The following is a 21,031-nucleotide window of genomic DNA, read 5'->3' as shown; positions in this document are numbered from 1 at the left end:
TGTAAAATTCATAAAAGAAATATTCACGGACACAAACTAGAGTCAGAAGTTTGATTTAAATGTAAAATTTTATTAACCTGTTCTGAAGTAAACCAAACCTAATAAATACATTTTAACTGCATTATTTTATAAAAAGTAGAACAAACCTTTTTTTTTTTTTTCACAAACATGAAACATAACTATATCTGCACTTTACAAAGCCATACAAAAATAGGCATCAAAACAACTGTGGTGAATCAGGCAAATAAGTTAAGGTCAAATCAGACTAGATATAAACAGTTCATGACAATCATGACAAACAGTTAAGTTTTCGTAGATCAATAGTATTTATTCTGGTTAAGAGGCAGATCAGTGCTGATGTTCACTGCCATTTATCGTTTATGTGCTCACAAATCATTATACTGAAATATGAACCTTTGAAAAATCAAGCATTTATCAAGCAAGTCACATGATCAAAATTAAACAAAACTAAATGTGCATTGTTTTTGGTCAAATTAGCTATCTTTATGGAACACAGTACTATTGACTTCATGTATTAAACATGAATGCAATGATTTCCTTAAATTAGGTAATGATAAAAACCAGTGGAGGCACTGAGAAAAGTTACAAGATCATCTGAGAAAGAGAATGAGAGAGACTAAGGGGAGAGAGCCTGACATAGATGGTCTTTTAGAAGCACTTTATGTTTCCACCATCACTCCAAGTCTTGTAAGTTGATGGTGCTACCAGTGAATTGTGAGTTATCAGATCCATTTTCATCTTCAGCCATGACTGTAGGTTCCTACAAGAGATATTTAGGTTAGTTTGTAGGATGTAAAGGAGTAACAATAACCAAATTTCAAAAAGACAATGGGACAATTTTATGGCACACAATCACAATGGATATATTTGGGCCATTCTACAGAACTGATGCAAAGTCGGGTCTTTTATGTACGCAAATTGTATAATATCCAAGGTACACATTTCTAGTAATTGTGCAGTTAATTCTCATATTGTATTTTCAGAAAGTTTTGGAATATTCGTCCTCTCCCCAAATTTGTCACTACCGAAGCACAGTAATAAGTTAATTAGAAGGGTTATATTGACCCATTGAGATTCTGCTTACATCTACTTTGTAAATAATTTTTTTCCTATTTTATAAAATCTTTCCGGAGGTAAATCACTAACAATTACATTTTTACCAATATTTAAAGTGTAATTTATGAGATTTGTTGTATTTTGAATCCAATTTTTCTTTGTAAAATGCAAAGAGTTGATCATACTGATTTCCAAGTTAAGTATTTGTTAGTTTGAATATACACTGAACCAATCATAACATCTTAGTTGATAATTCAGTATACTTTATTATTGACAAAACATCCCATGTTTTGGTAGTGACTGCACATTTTTGGTAGTGACCGTAATGCTTTGGTAACGACCAGATCACATTACAGAATTTTAACTTGCATACTAAAAAACACAAAAATTTGCATAACTGTACTAAAATTTAGCTTATTTCCCCCAAATATGAGGATTGTGTTTTTTTTTTTTCACTAGCGAAACAAAGATGACGTTTCGGTAGTGACAATATGGGATGTGGGATGTGGGATATGGATATCCCCCCCCAAAAACAAAAACAAAACAAAGATGTCACTACCGAAATGCCGCCAAATGTCCGATTTTTTAACAACTTTACCTCAAAATGATAAGACCTATCTACTCACACCTTGTGGCTATGAGAGAGGGGGACACGGGTATATTTCCTGATCATAAATTTAGGGATGTAGTTAAAATCAGTCTCAGCCAGTGGACTAAAACATACACTGTTTCGAGATAAAAATGCGGAGACATTTTTTTTACATAAAGTTTCATATTTGACAAAAGATACTTTTAAAAACAATGCAAAAAAACAAATTATTTCAATATTATTTGATATTTAGGGGTTAGGGTTCAGGACAGCCACCTACTAACTGAAAGTACCCAATAAATTATGATATATATATATATATATTATATATTAAACTTACTAATATTTTAAATGCACGAGAATGGAATACTATTCCGACAACTATAAGAGATCTAGACACATAAGCTTTATTTAGGGTTCAACTGAAGAATTGGTTAATTAGTACTCTGATTTGTCAACACTAGAATCTTATATCTGTTAGCTATCCTATTATTGTTTGTATTCGTTTGCATTGCTTTTAATTGATTCTATTGTTTCCAAATAGACTACTGTATGATTTGTATTGTGTAATTATTAAATTTTCTAGCATGTATTTTTAATGAAACTTTCTTGTAACATCTTGTCCAGGGACTACGGATGAAAAATAGCCTTTGGCTAATTCTGGTAAATTTACAGGAATGTTTTATTAATGTACAATATCCCTGTCAACTAAATAAATAAATAATAAAAAATATATATTATTGTGGGTTTCAATAGATAATGCTTAAATGCTTTTTAAATGTGTTTTAGGTTGTGGGACAGCAGTTTGCACCAATTGACCTAGACTATAGACTAGCCAATGGCAGTCGAGTATCAGTTGCAGGGGGAGCGGAACTCGGACATCTTTAGGTTTCAGCGCCATAGAGAAACACTGGAAGATCCGAAGCTCGCATCAGTTTTATGGGGTTTATGCTTCAAAAAAATGGAAAAACGATGTGTCTGGGGTACTCGTAACACTGATTCCAGGTATCCTGAGAAGATGGGCGATATAATTTATTTTATTACATTTCCTGAATCCAAACAAAACAAAGCAAAATGTCCCTAAGTATTCACCCCAATACAAATTAAGACAAAAACGTTCATTTTCTGGTTGTCATCAAACTCATTAAGTTACAGTTTTCATCTGCTCAAGCAGAACGTTAATGTTATTGTGCTTTAGCAAGGTATCTCTGGCTAAAACTAGCTAACGTTAAAGTTAGTGAGTCCATGCTAATGTACAAACCTAAATAGGGACTGTTCTCGCGTCTTGTACAGTGTAGGTCAAAAACACACAAACAAAGGTCTACATTTCAGTGCCTCTCCATATTAAACTGGTTAAATGTACATTAATTTAATCGTTCCCTGCGATACATGAACAGTGTTGATCCTGCATGTCATCCGTGATCGTGAGGACCGACCGTAATATGAGACTTCTCCCGCTTGCATTGTGATCTGTAAACCCTCGCTTCGAGTTACCCACCGTATTTATTTTTTTAATATTTTATAAATCCCTCCATGGAATATTTAATTCCCATTTGTTAGCCTTCTGTGTCCAAAATTGTGCAAAATCATCGTGGGACAAGGTTTTCACACTGTAGCTGTCATTGAAAGACAGTGAGCAACTCCGTTTGTTTGTCCGAGGGAGCAACAGTAACTAAGGGGGGCGGGGCTTACCGATAGGTCAATTCTGTAGAATGGCCCATATTATATATATATATAAAACCTTCAGCAAGGAAACATTAATGTCAATAACATGTAATAACATCCGTTAAATGTCATTTTTATAAACTATACTAGGCAATGAGCAGTTAAAAGGCCAACCAGCAAGGGAATGCAGAGTTGCTTCCTGTTCAATCCAACTACTGTCATATCCATTTATTAAATTTCACCAAAAATAAATCTTGGAACAAAAATAAAATAACTCCACTAAAAACAAAAAGCAGTGCAATGATTATGAGGCTTAGTAGTTGTATGAACCTGTAGGATGTTGACAGGCAGATCCACAGTGAGCTGAGAGTGTGAACACGAGGTCTGTGAACTCAACTGGAAAGCCAGGTCTCCATCAGCAGCAGGGTCATCCTACAACAAACACACTCAAATCAATAAACAGAACAGAAGTGAGAACGCTATATATAAAAAAAAAATTTCCCCATCATCTCACCTGCAGCAGCTGAATCTGTACAAATTGTGCACCTGCCACCGGATCCCGGATGGGTAGCTCACTATTTCCTGTAGCAGCTCCTTCTCCAAAATGAGCACCTGAATTAGTCGGTGGAGCAGAGCTGGTGCCCTTTGATCCTTTAGTCTTTCTTTGGCCAGTCTCCGAGGAACAAGTTGAAGAGCCTGGACCTTTCTGTTTTCTCCTCTTGGCGAGCTGAATGGCCCTGTAGTCTGTGCGTGCTGATCCACTGCTCTCCTAATGGAAGAACAACAGAACACATTTAGTCTTTTGGGTTACCTTGTTTTAAAATGACTGAAGAACGAACATTTAAATCAAATAAAAAATATTTTCAGAAAGTTCAAGATCAACTCTTTACTACTAACCATAACAGGGCACGCGACCGAGGGCAACTCTGTTATTTTCTGTCCACTGTAGGATCCACTGTGGCTGGGAAACACAAACTGACACATTCCCTTACTGCCATCTGACTGAGCCATGACCTCCACCCTGCTTAACAAGGGCCCGACGGCTGTCTCTCTGCCTGGTAGGTCAGCCTTTGCCTGCGGAGAGAGTAATTCCGGTACAGGGGTTGCCGCCAGAGCCATGGAGGAGAGCGGGGTGGAGAGAGAAGGAACAAGAGAGGAACTGAGTGCTGGAGGAAGAGCCGACGTCAGTGAGGAAAGAGACTGAGTGAGCGATGAAGAAAGAGTTGGCGTGAGAGTAGATGGTGATTCTACAGTCAAGGGATTGCAGGAATTCAGAGTGTGGAGTTGTTCTGAAGATGCAGTACTTTGAATAGTCAGAGCAGTCAGAGTTCCCAGCTCTTCTGGGTTGACTGTTTGCACATCATCCAAATGCAATGTGGCATGGGGCAAAACCCCTCCACCTCCGCCAGTGCCCAATCCTGTGTCTAATACATGTACGCCCATATCTTGCCCAGCTGCTAAAATGAGAGGATCCACAGTTTTTGCCCCATTAAGGACCGAGCCGACTGATGCTGGATCTATTGTGAGGATTCCGGTGTTAACCAGAGGCATGTCCATGGAGAAGGATCCTGCACCAGTACTGCCTTCACTGCCTACAGCGGTGGTCCCAGGACAAGCAGGGATGCTGGAGAAGAGAGAAGACAAGTCCAGACTGCTGAGTTCAGCTCCTGCAGGTCCTGATGGGGCATTGACAGCCTGCGAAGTGCTTGTCAGCTCACTGCTGGGGGTGAGAGTGGTTGTGTCGTCCAACTGACTTAACACATCTGCAGAAAGAGGAACAGAACATAATCAGAATGACAGGACCCATAGCAAGTGTGCTACTAAAATATACGAAATTAAAGCCCAGCACTAGGTTTATGGCTGTTGTCAAGAGAAATGACCAGAATCTGCCTTTTCCCAGTAAGCTAAATTCTATCTTCTTCCCTCAAAATTAAAGACATACTAGCCTGATTTTCTTCTACGAAACAAAAAAAAAAAAAGAGGTTCTGCAATACCCATTCTGCTCATTACTATACAATAAGTGTGCAGTAATTTTTGCTTTGTTCTATGTAAATGAGCAGCATGGCTAATCTTTTATGTTCCAAAGAAAAATGTGTTTTGAAGGACGAGAGTAAGGGGTCACAATTTCCATTTTTAGATGTACTAAAGCCTAATGTCTTGCATACATCTCTGAAGTTGTGTATATGGGTGTACCTGGGCTGAGATTGTGGTGTTTAAGCATGTGTGTCTTGAGACTGCTGCGTGATGAGAAGTGTTTGGTGCAGCCGGCAACAGGACAGCGACTCCTCAGACTGACTCCATCCTGTTTGTGCTTCTTAGAATGAATGTAGAGACTACTCCGAGCTGAAAACTTTGCATTACAACCTGAATATTTACATACAAAATGATAACAATTACTAAATTCAATCTGAAATAGCACTGTGATAAAAACATTTATGGTAGTCACCACAAGAAAAATGTTAAGAAATTTCATATGGAAAGTGATAGAAAATCATAAAAATATAACATCCATGACTCAAACACACTGTACAATACAAAACAATATTTTTAGCTGATTAAATAACAGCTACAGGCCAGTTTAGCTTTAAGGCTCTTTTGCACAAAGCAAATACAAAAATCACAAGTTTCATTTTTTTCTCTCCTTCAGCTGTCAATGAAAACATGACCCTATGCCCAGATCTGTTTGGTTGCCATAAATTGATGTTAATTAAAAAAACACACTAAAAGCAGTTTGGCACATGCCATTGACCACCATCAGATTCAGAAGAGGCATTGAAGATGCAAGTGGAAATCTAAAGCCAGTGTTTTCAAAGGGCTTTGATTCCAAAAAAAATCATCGATATTATTTTTGTCTCTACTCTATTATTAACACGCATATATTAGTTGTTCTTGTACATCATAAATGCTGACCTTCTACAGGGCATTCAAATGGCTTGGTACCCAGGTGTGTGATACTGTGCCCCTTCAAGTGCTCGGCCCGTGTAAAGGATTTCCCACAGCCTTCCTCTGGACATGCAAACCGTCTGTCGTCATCATGCTTCCTGTGAATGAAGATCAACACCTAATGAATCACTCGGCAGTATACTGAACATATATTTTTAGGCTTTTTTGCCTTTATTTTGAGAGAACAGTAGAGAGAGAAGATATTCAGTGAACATGTGGATGCATGTATGGGTATAGGAGGGTCAAACTTATGCTCCTCACCGTTTGTGCCTGAGCAATTTGGACATGCTTGTGAAAGTCCAACCACAGGAGTCAGAATCACAAACAAACGGTCTTTCACCTGGGAAGGAAAAGTTAGAGAGGGATGTTAGAAAACTGAAGTAATATTACTTTATTCCAAGTATCTGTTTATTTATTCACCTGTGTGACTGCGGAGGTGTATTTTGAGCCGACAAGCTTTGTCATATCGCTTGTCACAGCCAGGATAGGTACAAGTGAACTGAGCCATTTCTCTGAAGTGGGTCCTGTTGTGGGAGAACAGGGCACTGAAAGTGATGAAGGTCTTCTCACATCCTGAGGAGGCACAGAAACACCAAGATCAAGTTGGTATTACTACCTGTAATATTGCTTATTGCCAATTTTGGCTTAGAAACTAGTCAAGATATCAATTCAACTCACCTGGGAACTCACACTTATGTGGTCTCTCTGGTTCAAAGTGTGTTCTTTGATGATTAGTGAGTCTCGTGGCAGTGCGAAACCTCTCACTGCATACTTCACAGATAAATGAATTTTCCTGATCATGTGCTTTAACATGAGCTTTTAGATTGTAAACTGTGGTGAAGCGGCGACCACAATTTTCCCATTCACATTTATAAGGACGCACTTTGTCATGAGACTGCAGGTGGCGTTTCAGCTTGTATGATGTTGTGAAGGACCAATCACAGCCCTCCACTGTGCACTTGAAGGGACGCTGGTCCTCTGTGTGTAGAACCAAGTGGATTTTGAGATTTTGCCTGGTATCGAAGGTACTGGAACAGCCCGGCTGGGGACATCTATACTTTACTACTGAACCTTTTTTGGTCAAACCTGACACAGTTAATAAGTTTATTGGCTGTAGTTCTTCACAAGTAATTGATTTGCTTTTTGAATTTTGGCAAATACTACTATCTTCTTCTATAGCACAAACGGTTCCTTCCTCTTGCTTAATTGATGAGCAAGAGTCCAGAGTAACACCCATTTCTGATAGAGAACAGTCATCAGCTAGATTCAACTCTGAATCACTGCCGGCGAATCTGGCTTTAGGCTCATCTTGTAGACTTGAGTTGACATTGCTAAGTTTCCCAATGGACTTACTTCCCCCATCATAATTGAGCAGCACAAGATCTTCATTGTCTTTCATTCCCAAATGTTCTTTTAAGCTTATCATACCATCCTCCTTGTAAGCGTAGCCCTCTGGCGGGGTGGCTAGGGTCAAGATTCCATTTTCAATAGTTACAATAATACTCTGATTGTTAATCATGATGGTCCCAGAGAACGTTTCATGCACAGGTATTGGAGTCCCATCAGGACCACAGTCCCCATTACTACTTGACTCTTGATTTGCATAATCCATGATATTCATTTCAGGTGCAACCCTGTTCTCTGGAACAAACACAGGGCTATTATTCTTCGTGATGCACTGCATCAGCTCTTCTGTTGAATGTTCAACTAAATTATTGCTGAGCATTTCTACAGTAACGTTAGAGACCTTTGGCGTTTGACTGCCCCCAGCATAGCCTTCTGACAATATTGGATCTCTATTCTCTGCCAAAAGACAGATCTCATGTCTTACATTTTGGTCTGTTGTCTCAGATCTGGAATTTAAATTACTGTGGCTTGACAAATGTCCCGATTTGGATGTTCTGTTGAAGTTTTCATCTGAATCTACTGGGGAACTGAAAGTCTTTGACTTGGGTGATGATGATCCATTCTCTTCAGCTTTGTGTTGAAAGCTCATTTGTCGTTCCTTACTGTCATCTTCTTTGTGCACTATGTTAAAAACCACGTATAGTTCCTCTGGGCTCTTGTTTGAAGAGGTAGAGGTGCTGCTGAGAATCCTCTCTGTCGTGAGTCTTTGTTCACAGCTCTCGGTGTCCAGAAGGGGAAGCGCCATTTGTAGATCGTTTTCATCGTGTTCGACTGCCCTCTCAAACTCGGAAGGCAGCAAGTCTAATTCATTAAACACCTTTTGTTTGGACGCATTCACGTCACCGAGTTCTGCATCTCCTGACTGAATATCATATTCATATTTCTTACCATGATTGTTTTGAAGAGACAGAGCACTGCCGCTGCCATTTTCCGCAACTCGAAGCGGTGAGGATCTGGCCCGGTTGTTGTTGGCGTCACTTTCAATGCCCAGCGATCCCGAAAGACCTGAGATCGCATTTTCAGTCAGACGTGTTCTCGCATGAATCGCAGAAGCTGTTGTCTGCTGAGAGAATGTCGTATGGAGCGGGACGCCATGTTGGTACTGAGTGTTTTTGGTGTCAGTAAGCCCCTGGATTTCCATCTTGGTGTCCCTGTAGCAGCAGCTCACGAAAGCTCCGCCCTTCACTGAGAGCTCGATCCTGATAGGCCGGTATAGATATTACGTCACACCAAACACATATTTCAAGATCGTCGATTAAATTCAGAAAAAGAAGAAAAACAAAGAGAAATTGATCTCACTCTCCTTGATGATTAACAGTTTTTGGTTCCATTTATTTAATTAAAACCAACATGAAAAAAAGACTATGGTAATTTATAGTAAATACTATAGTGATTCTGAACCATACTATAGTGTACAGGTGCTGGTCATATAATTAGAATATCACCAAAAAGTTGATTTATTTCAGTAATTCCATTCAAAAAGTGAAACTTGTATATTATATTCATTCATTACACACAGACTGATATTTCAAATGTTTATTTCTTTTAATTTTGATGATTAGAGCTTACAGCTCATGAAAGTCAAAAATCAGTATCTCAAAATATTAGAATATTACTTAAGACCAATACAAAGATAGGATTTTTAGAAATCTTGGCCAACTGAAAAGTATGAAAATGAAAAGTATGAGCATGTACAGCACTCAATACTTAGTTGGGGCTCCTTTTGCCTGAATTACTGCAGCAATGCGGCGTGGCATGGAGTCGATCAGTCTGTGGCACTGCTCAGGCCACGAAAAAGTCCTGCATGCGTGTAGAACAGTAGAAAGATGAAGAGCTTTTTCTCAGCAAAGAGAAAAAAAAGGTGAATGCAATCATATGGTTTAAAACTGATAAATAATATCAGTTACATATGAATTTTTTACATGTGTTATGTACATTACATATTTTGCAAAACCTTAAACAAGTTTAGGCAGTTAGACTGTTTGCGAATATCATGCACTCTTTTTACAAAACACTAAACACATTCTCACTCACTAAAGCACAATTTGCACTGTTATAAACTTGTGATGCAAAACCCTAAACACAACAAAGCAAAAGTTAAGCACAATTGCCACACAGCTGTCGTCATTTATGGCTAACAATTTGAGAGGTAGAGGAAGAGTGAGTATATGAGGTGTTGGAAGAAGAGGACGAGGAACAGCAAGATCAAGAGCAGTCATCTCAGAAGAAATTAGAGCTACCATGATAGATGATGTTCTTGTGCATTGGAAAGACAATGAGTGAGGCAGGACAAAGCGTTCAACATATTTGAGCAAATTCTCTGTGGCTACCATAATCAGGATATTTAGAGAATTTTTTTTTACTTTATTTTGATCTTTTCAATGTTTTTGTGTGGAATTGTAAGACTACCTCGTTAGGGCGTAAGAACTTGCCTGTGGTGACGTAGACGTGCTGTCTTGACAAGACTGGATCTGCCACACTAGAGGGTCTTTAGCATGTTTCCTGGCAACAGACAAAATTGCCTGCAAGGAAGATGAAGTCCTCTGGACGGACCCAGCTCTAAGTCGTGATCCTGAGGCAGAACAAACATGCATTCCTTTTTGAGAGAAACATGTTTTTTGGTATATTCACCAAACTTAGGTGTGATTTCTTTCTTTTTTTTTTCAATTGCAAAATGTTTACTATATATAATTTAAAAAAACATTGTAACTACATGCCCTGGACACTGTGTTCTCCATTTTTTATGTATTGTCTAATGAATAATCTGTAGTGCATGTATTATTGACTAATGTGTGTATGATTTGAAAGCTTTGTTTGATTTTGAGTACAGGTGAAATGGTTTTGAAACGATTGTTTGATTTTGCCAGAAGAGTCAGGGGTTATGTGAATTTAGGTTGAAAATTTGGATTTGTGTTTTGAGAAAATGAGTAATGGTTTTGAGAAATGTGATTTATCAATTCTGAAAATCTGCAATAAAGTGTCTTTATGGTTCTATTGCTTGGTCACTGTTAGACTCCGAAATAAGACTTCTGCTCACTGAAGTATGTGTGTTGATGTATTGGATGTACCTCAACTATCTCTGAATGCTTGACTATTTCTGTTTATGTCACCCTGTGCACACCCCTACTAAAATATATAATCTAAAACATCACTTTGCATTTAAAGCAATAAAGACAAATATGGCAAGTCCAATGCAGAGTGAACAAATTATTTGCAGTTGTACTTAGTCATTTTCTTTTCACAAAGAAATAAATCGCACCTTGAATTGAACGTAAACATATGAACATTTTATTATCTTGGAATCAGGATAGATTATGTCTTGAGTGAACTAATCAAAAAAAGACAGAAAAGACAAACTTTGGCATATTAACTTAACAAAAAGGAGGAACACAAAGGCCTTCGCTAATTTGTCTGTCAGGCTTCTCACTGACTAGCATCCTTCATATTCTCTTTTTGTGATCCTGTTGCTGTATGAGGCTCCATTACAACTTCAGAAGTGGTGCCAAAAACTACTGCCGTTCTTTTGAGAACAAAAACGCCAGCATGCAGTCCTCCCACGTTCACCCAAACAGTGTGCAATTTCCGCCACAGCCCCTCCATCTGCGACAATGCCTGCAAAAGATGGTTAAAATATTATGTAAGCCATTATAGGGAGAAATGGACTTTCTGCATTATAAATGACAAGGACCTAGATAAAATTCATATATATTCAATATATTAAACTAAAAAAAAAAAAAAAAGATCCAGGTCCCATTAATAACCATTGTATTTTCACTCCAAAATGCTTTTAATGAACCACATTATGAACTATGAAAAGGATCTCATAGTAGCCATACCTTCAAGAAACATTTTTTATCCTGGGTCAGAAGTACAGCTTTTCCTGTACCAGGTTTACAAACTCGAGCCATTTCTCGAAGACATAATGGGTATAATTCCCAGTTCTTCTTCTTGGATCCCATTCTTTAACACACACACCCCACAAACAGTTTAAAATACAATTAAAAATTAATATAATGACACTGTAATAGGATTATTAATTGCAATAATAAACTGTAATAATTCTAAAATTGCATAGCTCGGTCAGTACCTTTTTCCAAAAGGCATGTCAGTAATGATGATATCCACTGAACTGCTTCTCATGGGTAGATTGCACAAGTCCCACTGAATTATGTCTAAGGGCAAGCCTGAAGAGCTACAAATACATGAAACAGTGAGCAAATAAAAGTTATATATATATACACACACACACACACATACATATACACACACACACACACACACGTCTGGTTTGCTATCCTTGTGGGGACTCTCCATAGGCGTAATGGTTTTTCTACTGTACAGACCGTATATTCTATTGCCCTACACCAACCCTACACCTAAACCTACCCTTTACAGGAAACTTTCTACATTTTTAGATTTTCCAAAAACTTCATTCTGTATGATTTATTAGCTTGTTTACCCGTGGGGATCTCAATTTAGGTCCCCACCGTGACACGAGTCCCCATGAGTCTGTGTGTATTCAGGTTTAAGTCCCCACCTGAATAGAAAAACAGGTACACACACACACACACACACACACACACACACACACACACACACACACACACACACACACATATATATATATATATATATATACACACAGGTGCTGGTCATATAATTAGAATAACATCAAAAAGTTGATTTATTTCACTAATTCCATTTAAAAAGTGAAACTTGTATATTATATTCATTCATTACACACAGACTGATATATTTCAAATGTTTATTTCTTTTAATTCTGATGATTATAACTGACAACTAAGGAAAATCCCAAATTCAGTATCTCAGAAAATTAGAATATTACTTAAGACCAATACAAAGAAAGGATTTTTAGAAATCTTGGCCAAACTGAAAAGTATGAGCATGTACAGCACTCAATACTTAGTTGGGGCTGAATTACTGCAGCAATGCGGCGTGGCATGGAGTCGATCAGTCTGTGGCACTGCTCAGGTGTTATGAGAGCCCAGGTTGCTCTGATAGTGGCCTTCAGCTCTTCTGCATTGTTGGGTCTGGCACATCGCATCTTCCTCTTCACAATACCCCATAGATTTTCTATGGGGTTAAGGTCAGGCGAATTTGCTGGCCAATTAAGAACAGGGATACCATGGTCCTTAAACCAGATACTGGTTGTTTTGGCACTGTGTGCAGGTGCCAAGTCCTGTTGGAAAATGAAATCTGCATCTCCATAAAGTTGGTCAGCAGCAGGAAGCATGAAGTGCTCTAAAACTTCCTGGTATACGGCTGCGTTGACTTTGGACCTCAGAAAACACAGTGGACCAACACCAGCAGATGACATGGCACCCCAAACCATCACTGACTGTGGAAACTTTACACTGGACCTCAAGCAACGTGGATTGTGTGCCTCCTCTCTTCCTCCAGACTCTGGGACCCTGATTTCCAAAGGAAATGCAAAATTTACTTTCATCAGGGAACATAACTTTGGACCACTCAGCAGCAGTCCAGTCCTTTTTGTCTTTAGCCCAGGCGAGACACTTCTGACGCTGTCTGTTGTTCAAGAGTGGCTTGACATAAGGAATGCGACAGCTGAAACCCATGTCTTGCATACGTCTGTGCGTAGTGGTTCTTGAAGCACTGACTCCAGCTGCAGTCCACTCTTTGTGAATCTCCCCACATTTTTAATGGCTTTTGTTTCACAATCCTCTCCAGGGTGCGGTTATCCCTATTGCTTGTACACTTTTTTTCTACCACATCTTTTCCTTCCCTTCGCCTTTCTATTAATGTGCTTGGACACAGAGCTCTGTGAACAGCCAGCCTCTTTTGCAATGACCTTTTGTGTCTTGCCCTCCTTGTGCAATGTGTCAATGGTCGTCTTTTGGACAACTGTCAAGTCAGCAGTCTTCCCCATGATTGTGTAGCCTACAGAACTAGACTGAGAGACCATTTAAAGGCCTTTGCAGGTGTTTTGAGTTAATTAGCTGATTAGAGTGTGGCACCAGGTGTCTTCAATATTGAACCTTTTCACAATATTCTAATTTTCTGAGATACTGAATTTGGGATTTTCCTTAGTTGTCAGTTATAATCATCAAAATTAAAATTTGAAATATATCAGTCTGTGTGTAATGAATGAATATAATATACAAGTTTCACTTTTTGAATGGAATTAGTGAAATAAATAAACTTTTTGATGATATTCTAATTATATGACCAGCACCATACACACACACACACACACACACACACACACTCGTTATTAATATCTTGTGATGAAACTAAAATTTTAATAATAAATAGCTAAAGAAATATATATAAAAAATAATAAAAATTACAAAAGCACATAAAATGATCACAAAAAATTAAAAAGAAACCTAAAAATAACCTAATTCAAAATATAAATACAACTATAGTATATAAATAATAATAAGTAATAGTAAAAGGTTGACAGGACACAAGCTTCCTTACCTTCCACCATCATGTGTTCTCTTTAGAATGTGCTTGATATTATTGACTGATCGGCTGACTGCTGTGCCATTGTTGTCTCCAGCTAAAAAGAATGAATTCTCCCACTCCATAACTCCCTGTTTAAAAAGAAGTTGATAATTCACCTCTTACGAAAGAGAAATATACAGACTGAAAATTTAGCAGTTTAATTAATTTTACAAACCTCTAAAGGTATTGCTCCAGTTCCACACATGGGATCTACAATCACATCTGACACCTGTGGCTTGCAAAGCCTGAAAAATATTTAAAAAAAACAATCAATACAGTCAGAGACACAATTGTTTTCTTTCTTGCATTTCCTTCAATGTATAAGCATTACAGATACACATGTTCACATATCATAAATATACAACTATCACTACAAGAGTCTATATTTTGAGAGGGGTATGCACATTCAGTTCGGCATGTGAATGAATCTTGTTCATCTTGGAGAAGAATCTGTTTTGTCATTATTTGTGGTGATAACAGCCATGGTGCTTAGTAGCTTCCCTTAGTAGGTTTGTATACATGCAAATTGTACAATGTCCTAATTTTAAGTAATAGTATTCCAGTCTTCAGTGTCACACGATCATTCAAAAATCATTCTAATATGCTGATTTGTTGCTGAAGAAACATTTCTTATTATCCAATGCGAAAATAGTTGCTGCTTAATATTTTTGTGGAAACTGTGACACACTACCATTCAAAAGTTTGGGGTTTTAATTTTATTTTTTAACAAGGATGCATTAAATTGATCAAAATATATAATAAAATATTATAAAAGATTCATATTTTTAAATAAATGGTATACTTTACAACTGTAACAACATGTAACACACATGTCTGGTGTATTAGCTGCTGAAAATTCATCTTTGAAATCTCAGGGAAAAATTTTAAATATATTCAAATATAAAACAGTTCTTTTACTGTTTTACACTATTTATGATCAAATAAATACAGCCTTGATGAGCATAAGAGACTTCTTTCAAAATTGTTAACTTTTGACCACTAGTGTACGTTCAGAATAATATTATTTTTGTATTATATTTTAATATTCGCTATTTTAATAATAATATCATTGTATAAACTGCAAAAATAAATAAATAACACAACAGAGCAGCCCCTGCAATAATGACACTTCCAAACAATAGGAGTGGTATTGTGGAACTTTATCTAGTATAGTACCACGAGGTAAAATTATGACATTGTGACAACCCTATTGAAATGATTGCAAGCAATAATTTACATGAATGTTGCTTACCTAAGCATGCCATAAGCCAGCGTAGAACGTAGAGTGGTCGGGCCAAAGTGAGTGATGTTTCTCCTATGTAGACTCTCCACTGTGAGAGCAATACCAACAACAACTTCATTATTGTGGATATTCAACAGCACCTAGTAAATAAGAGAGAAACACATTTGTTACAATGCTCCAGAAGGAAACACGATGCATTAAGAGTCGGGGACCAAGGGTTCAGCTATTTTTTTTTTGTCTTGTGGACTAAATGTAAACATCTTTTATGTAAAATATCTTACTCAGGACAGTACTAAATAAAAAATAATAATCTCTCTTAATTTGTTAAAATTACATTTTCACAGATTCTGCAAGGGGTTCAAAGCAGCACTGAACATATATATATATATATATATATATATATATACACACACACACACACACACACATATATATATAGGCTAAAAAATCTTAAGGCTAAAAGTAGGTCCTAACTTGATGATTTAGGAGAAACTCTTAAAAATAATGGGTGTGTTAGTCATCATTTTAGCACTCTTAAAATTTGGGTCTAAGAGTATTTCACAAAGCACTTTGATTCTACAACCAGCTGCTAAATCTGTGAAAAGTTAGGAGTGGTCAAGAGAACTCCTAACTCACTAAGACCAAATCACAAACAATCCTAACATGTTTGCTGCAGGCAATCTGCCTTGGAATGTTAACATTTTAGAAAGATTTTACAATAATTTCCCTTTAATTTAATCATACCTTCATGTACAAGCTGGGCAAGAGACAACAGGTGTTCTAGCATCAACTTTAGTTTTCTTTTGCACAAAATCTTACTATCAGCCATGATTATTCCTGTCTGTTAAATAAAAGGCTGCTTATATTGTTTACGAAAGACTGACATGTAAGTGGCTGACAATTCGCTGAATGTATACTTGTTTAGTGACACTTTTTAAAAACTGACAATTTAAAAAATGTATTTGAATATGCCAACATTTTTATTTTAAAATCTTTATTTGAATAAGGCAACATGATACCTTGTTCTACAATATTTCTATGATTAAATCACTGATAGAGACCCTATCCTCTATTAGCCAATCGCTTTAAGCTTGTTGACATTATCCATAGCAACGAGGCCAACCCCACCCTTTCTCTTAGCTCAGGTTTCCCACCATTCCTTAGTAAAAGTTGGTCCCCAGCAGCTTTGTGAATAGGTTTCAAGGTGAAACTCTTACTACAGAATTTGTATTGCTTTTTAGGAGAACACAGTGATAAGACAAAATGTTTTGTGAACATGGCCCCTGAACTTTACCTCAACATCAAATTTAGTCATATCTGCTTTCCACTGAAAGAATTCTTGCACAGCTCCTCCAAAGTCTCGTGCAGCATCATTTGAGGTGAAGCAGTGTTTGTCTCCGGCTCTGTTGCATGTTACTCGAAACTTAAGAGGTGTCACCCCTGACTCCTGATCCTGGATTTCAGAGTGTTTTTCTTCCTCGGAATCATTTTCTGGCTGAGAAGAAACATCTCTTTGGTTTCCCTTCACTTCTAGAGCCTCAAGATCTTCCCAGAGCTCTTCTGGATCTGATGGGACAGTATCAGTAGATTTGGTGCCAACATTGCCGCACTGATCTGATTTTGTGGGGTTAGTTCTTTTCCGACGTCCTTTCTTCTTTTTTATAGAATTGTTCAACTTCCAGACTTCTAAGGCATTGGTCCAAGGCAATTTGGTGGCCAGCTCTTGCCAATCCAATTGCACTTCCTCCTGTTAAATAAGCATTAAACATAAATGATTTCCAGTGCTAAATAATACAATAAACAAATATTGAAAATGGTGGAGTTTGGTGGGAAGCACATCGTATAGTTTTTTAAATAACTACTAAAATATTGAACATACCTTTGTGGTTTTGAATTGGTAGTCGTCATATTCTTTTACCACAACAAACAGATTGTCTAGAGACTTCAGCTGATGTACCTTTGGATATAAATGAATGAATATGAAAATCACATGACAATTTGAAGGCAAACAGACAGTGCTGCTTTATTCACTCACGATGTTTCAAAACAATATGACTTTTTTCGTGAAACACAAAAGTAGAAATTTTCAAGAACTGTTAATTTATTTATTTATTTTCAAGAACTGGTCATTTATTTCAAAGCAATTAACAAAGAATATTGTCTGAGGCTTTTAAGTTTAAAAGGATGCATAAGCACCATAAAAGTATCATAAATGTCATAAAAAGTGTGTTGTCTTATAAAACCACACTGTAAGTTTTGGAACTCAAAACTTCCTCCCTAGTGCAAAAAAGAGTAATTACTAAAACCAATCTAGGGCGAGAATTTAAAAAAAAAAAAAAAACACAACTCTACTTCCAGATGTGTTGTTTATCACTCTCATAAAAAGAAAAAAAAACTGCAAAAGGTTACACTTTATTTTAACGTGTCCTTGTTACAGTGTAATTATACATTTAAGTACTGAGTTATTAATTAACTACATGTACTTACTAAATGTTTAGGGTTAGGCTTTGAGTTACTTGTATGCAATTATGCAAAATTAATTGTTATTATAATAGTAAGTACATGTAACATGAGTAACAAGGACACCATAATGTGTTAACCTGCAAAAATAACTAAACTAAGGTAATGATATGTGGTTAAGGTACGAAGTTGTCTCTTTTAAGGTGACAAGTGTCAAGCTACTGTACTCCTCAAAGCACATTTTTTCGAACAATGTAAATACGAGCAAGATTGACGCCATTTATCGTTGAGACATGGTTCATGTGCCAAACAATGAGCACCACATTTGTAAGTCTAGTTAAAAAATCAAGCCAGTCAGGTTCCAGACATAAAAATCCTAATCATTTTCTCCACAGTAGAATTGACAGATCTACCATGAACTCCAATGTTATCAGTGACTCAACATGTAATTAGAGCTCTGCTTGTTTTTGATCATTAAAAAAAAAAATAATAAAACATTTAAAAAAATTGTATTGTTGCTTGCAATGGGATTGTATTTAATTCCTTTAATAAAAATGGTAAGTATACCGAGTCTTGTACGTTTGTGTTTCTGTTAAGTTTTATTTATTTGCTTGAAATAAATGTTTGTAACGTTGTGATTCACGTCGTAGCTGGTTGGTTTGTTCATGTCTTATTACTTTTTCTTTTTTTTAATCCCTTTGGGAAAAAATGAAAATGCACTTATTTTGTACACACCAAATATCTTTATTTGAAGTTTTTTTGTCCGGGCTTGCTGAAAAAAAAAATAGCGTCATGTGTCATTCACAAAAAGCTTCACACTATGCGGCATGCCACAGCTTTTAGTGGCACGTGTTAGTTACTGAAAACCGGATGTGCCACTAGCGGCATGTGCCGATGGCTTCCGTACGTATATGCCATTCCAGTCGCCTAATGTTAAACAGACATTTGATTTCAGAGCCTCGTTGTTGTTACAAAATGTCAGGTTACGTCAAACAAACGAGAGTATGACTGACCTTAAGAAGCTTATCTGTTGTTATATCAAAATAAATTCTTCCTCTGTTTTTGCTGACTCTAGCAGTGGCCTCAAGCTTCTCCTGGACCTCCTCCGCTGCAGTGTGCTCGAATCCCGTCGGAACAGTCGCTCCGATTGTGACAGTCTGATCAAGCTCCTGCATTATCAGCCCCAGATAAACTGCAATAGAGGAAATAATTAAAAATACACCCAACAATACTACTGGTAGAGTTTTTCCTGATAATATGACTTAAGCCTAAAGTACTTTAGACATCGATGTTTACTAACAGTTTTAAAAAAATCGAGCTTGTTCTCAGTTTGCCTGCTTGTAAGCTATTTGAGGATTTAAGGGCCGAAGCATTAATAACTCAGTCATTCGTACAGTATCAGTACACCAGCAATATAGCTAAACCCAGGAAAAAATAAGCAAGACAAGTTGCCTCTTCTTGCCCTTCTTCTCGTTTCGTTAAACAGCGGATCGCAAACTGGCATAGTGCATTACCGCCACCTACTGCTAACTTGGAACAAAGATCATTACCTTTTCCCGAGTCCTTTGAATTTTTTAATTTTTTAAAATAAAATTCAAATGATAAATCACATTTAAACATAATGTGGTTGCATAAACTGTAACATCAATATGAATCCAATACAATACTGTCAAAATTACAAATATAGGCTCCCAATAGTTTCAGATAACCCTACTTAAAAGCTTAATCAAACGCTTTTAATCCTTTATCTCGAATGAATGTGTAACAAAACTAAATATCAGTATGAATCAAGTACAATACTGTCAAAATTACAAATAGAGATGTTGTTACAAATTACCACTTTAAAGCTTAATGAATGATGCAAATGATCAAATGCAAATGACATGCTACATCAGGCAAGTCACTCAATATGAGGATCTTATCAGGTACATAGTATTAAAATTTGTTCCTCTTCATTTAAAGGGTGAGAGAAGATTTGGCTGACAGATCTTCAACACTTTGATTTTTGACCAGAGAACAAACCTAAACTCATTAAACAACTTTATTCTTATTCCGAGGTCACCGTGGCCACCCAAATCCAGTCTGTATCCAGATCAGATATGACCTCTACAGCCCTGAATGTCAGTGGAGACCATGTCACCTGTAGATGAGCCCCAGATCTCCAGCAAAGACCTCGTCACCTCGATGACCATCAGCACAAGACCACGGAAACCAGACGAGTCCTCTGCTTAACCTGACTTGTGTTTCAACCTGGAATTAAACAACGCCATGCTGGTTTCATCTGGCCAGAGGAGAATTGACTGAGCCTGGTTTCTCCCAAGGTTTTTTCTCCATTCTGTCACCAGTGGAGTTTTGGTTCCTTGCCACTGCCTTTGGCTTGCTTAGTTAAGGACGCTTGACTGATTGCACAGACACTATTGGAAGAGAGCTAAACTAAATGATGACATCACTGAATCGTCAATGAATCGACTTTATTAGACTTTAGACAAACTATTTTCCTGTTGACACTGTAAAGCTGCTTTGACACAATTGGTATTGTATAAAGCCCTATAATAAATAAGGTGACCTGACTTGACTCAAATGCTTTAGTCAGTTCCATCTCCCATAATACAGCTCGATGATGGTAACTCAATTGCACTATACACTTCAATGGTGCATAAAACTAAATCAAAAGAAAAAGCAAATAACAAATAATAGCAGATAATAAATCAGCTCCATAGTAGGTTCCAAGAGCAAAGGTGCTTAATCCTGCTCCTGCAGCGGTACTTTCCTGGAGAGTTCAATTCCAAACCTGCTCAACACACCTGTCTATAATTATCAAGGGCTCCTGAAGATCTTAATTAGCTGGTTCAGGGGTATTTGACAAGGGTTGGAGCTGAACTTTGCAGGAAGGTAGATCTCCAGGAACAGGAGTGAAAATCCAAGGGGCGTTCTTTTTAAAATCGTTGCATGGTTTCCACCAGTAGTGGGCACTCATGCAACTTAAGCAATGATTAGTGGTCCAGTGGTTGGGACAATGTTCCTGAAGGCTCCCCAACAGTCGTTCTGAGGCTTCCCAGCTAGACCGCTTATCAACAATGAATTTTAGGAGACAGTCTAGTAAACCTGTATGATTATGTCTCCACAGTGATGATTATGGTGCAATTACAGTGTAACTG

General features: G+C 37.4%; 2 protein-coding genes across 5 annotated transcripts; both read right to left on the bottom strand.

Annotated features, from left to right (window-relative positions):
- Positions 1-133: 133 nt before the first annotated feature.
- On the bottom strand, positions 134-9,476 carry si:dkey-156n14.3 (zinc finger protein ZXDC). Of its 2 annotated transcripts, none has more exons than XM_058779326.1 (10): positions 9,389-9,476; positions 6,953-8,880; positions 6,695-6,847; positions 6,536-6,614; positions 6,242-6,372; positions 5,525-5,695; positions 4,229-5,094; positions 3,846-4,100; positions 3,662-3,763; positions 134-781 (listed from the first exon to the last, which is right to left on the bottom strand). In XM_058779326.1, exons 1-10 carry the CDS (start codon positions 9,436-9,438, stop codon positions 695-697), a joined length of 3,822 nt encoding a protein of 1,273 aa, XP_058635309.1. In that variant the 5' UTR covers positions 9,439-9,476; the 3' UTR covers positions 134-694. The 2 variants fall into 2 exon arrangements, with proteins under 2 accessions (XP_058635309.1, XP_058635310.1); XM_058779327.1 differs by having other exon boundaries at positions 151-781; positions 8,570-8,880.
- Positions 9,477-10,946: 1,470 nt separating this feature from the next.
- On the bottom strand, positions 10,947-19,404 carry thumpd3 (THUMP domain containing 3). 3 transcript variants are annotated; one of them, XM_058777807.1, is made up of 10 exons: positions 19,326-19,404; positions 18,887-19,065; positions 17,293-17,370; positions 16,708-17,160; positions 15,423-15,553; positions 14,346-14,415; positions 14,144-14,259; positions 11,769-11,873; positions 11,518-11,641; positions 10,947-11,293 (listed from the first exon to the last, which is right to left on the bottom strand). In XM_058777807.1, exons 1-10 carry the CDS (start codon positions 19,375-19,377, stop codon positions 11,105-11,107), a joined length of 1,497 nt encoding a protein of 498 aa, XP_058633790.1. In that variant the 5' UTR covers positions 19,378-19,404; the 3' UTR covers positions 10,947-11,104. The 3 variants fall into 3 exon arrangements, with proteins under 3 accessions (XP_058633790.1, XP_058633792.1, XP_058633791.1); XM_058777809.1 differs by having other exon boundaries at positions 19,268-19,376; XM_058777808.1 differs by having other exon boundaries at positions 19,174-19,368.
- Positions 19,405-21,031: the final 1,627 nt, after the last annotated feature.

Source organism: Onychostoma macrolepis, chromosome 06, assembly GCF_012432095.1.
Source record: "Onychostoma macrolepis isolate SWU-2019 chromosome 06, ASM1243209v1, whole genome shotgun sequence".
NCBI lineage: Eukaryota > Metazoa > Chordata > Actinopteri > Cypriniformes > Cyprinidae > Onychostoma > Onychostoma macrolepis.
The sequence above is the reverse complement of the archived record's forward strand: the minus strand, read 5'-3'. Positions and strand labels throughout refer to the sequence as shown.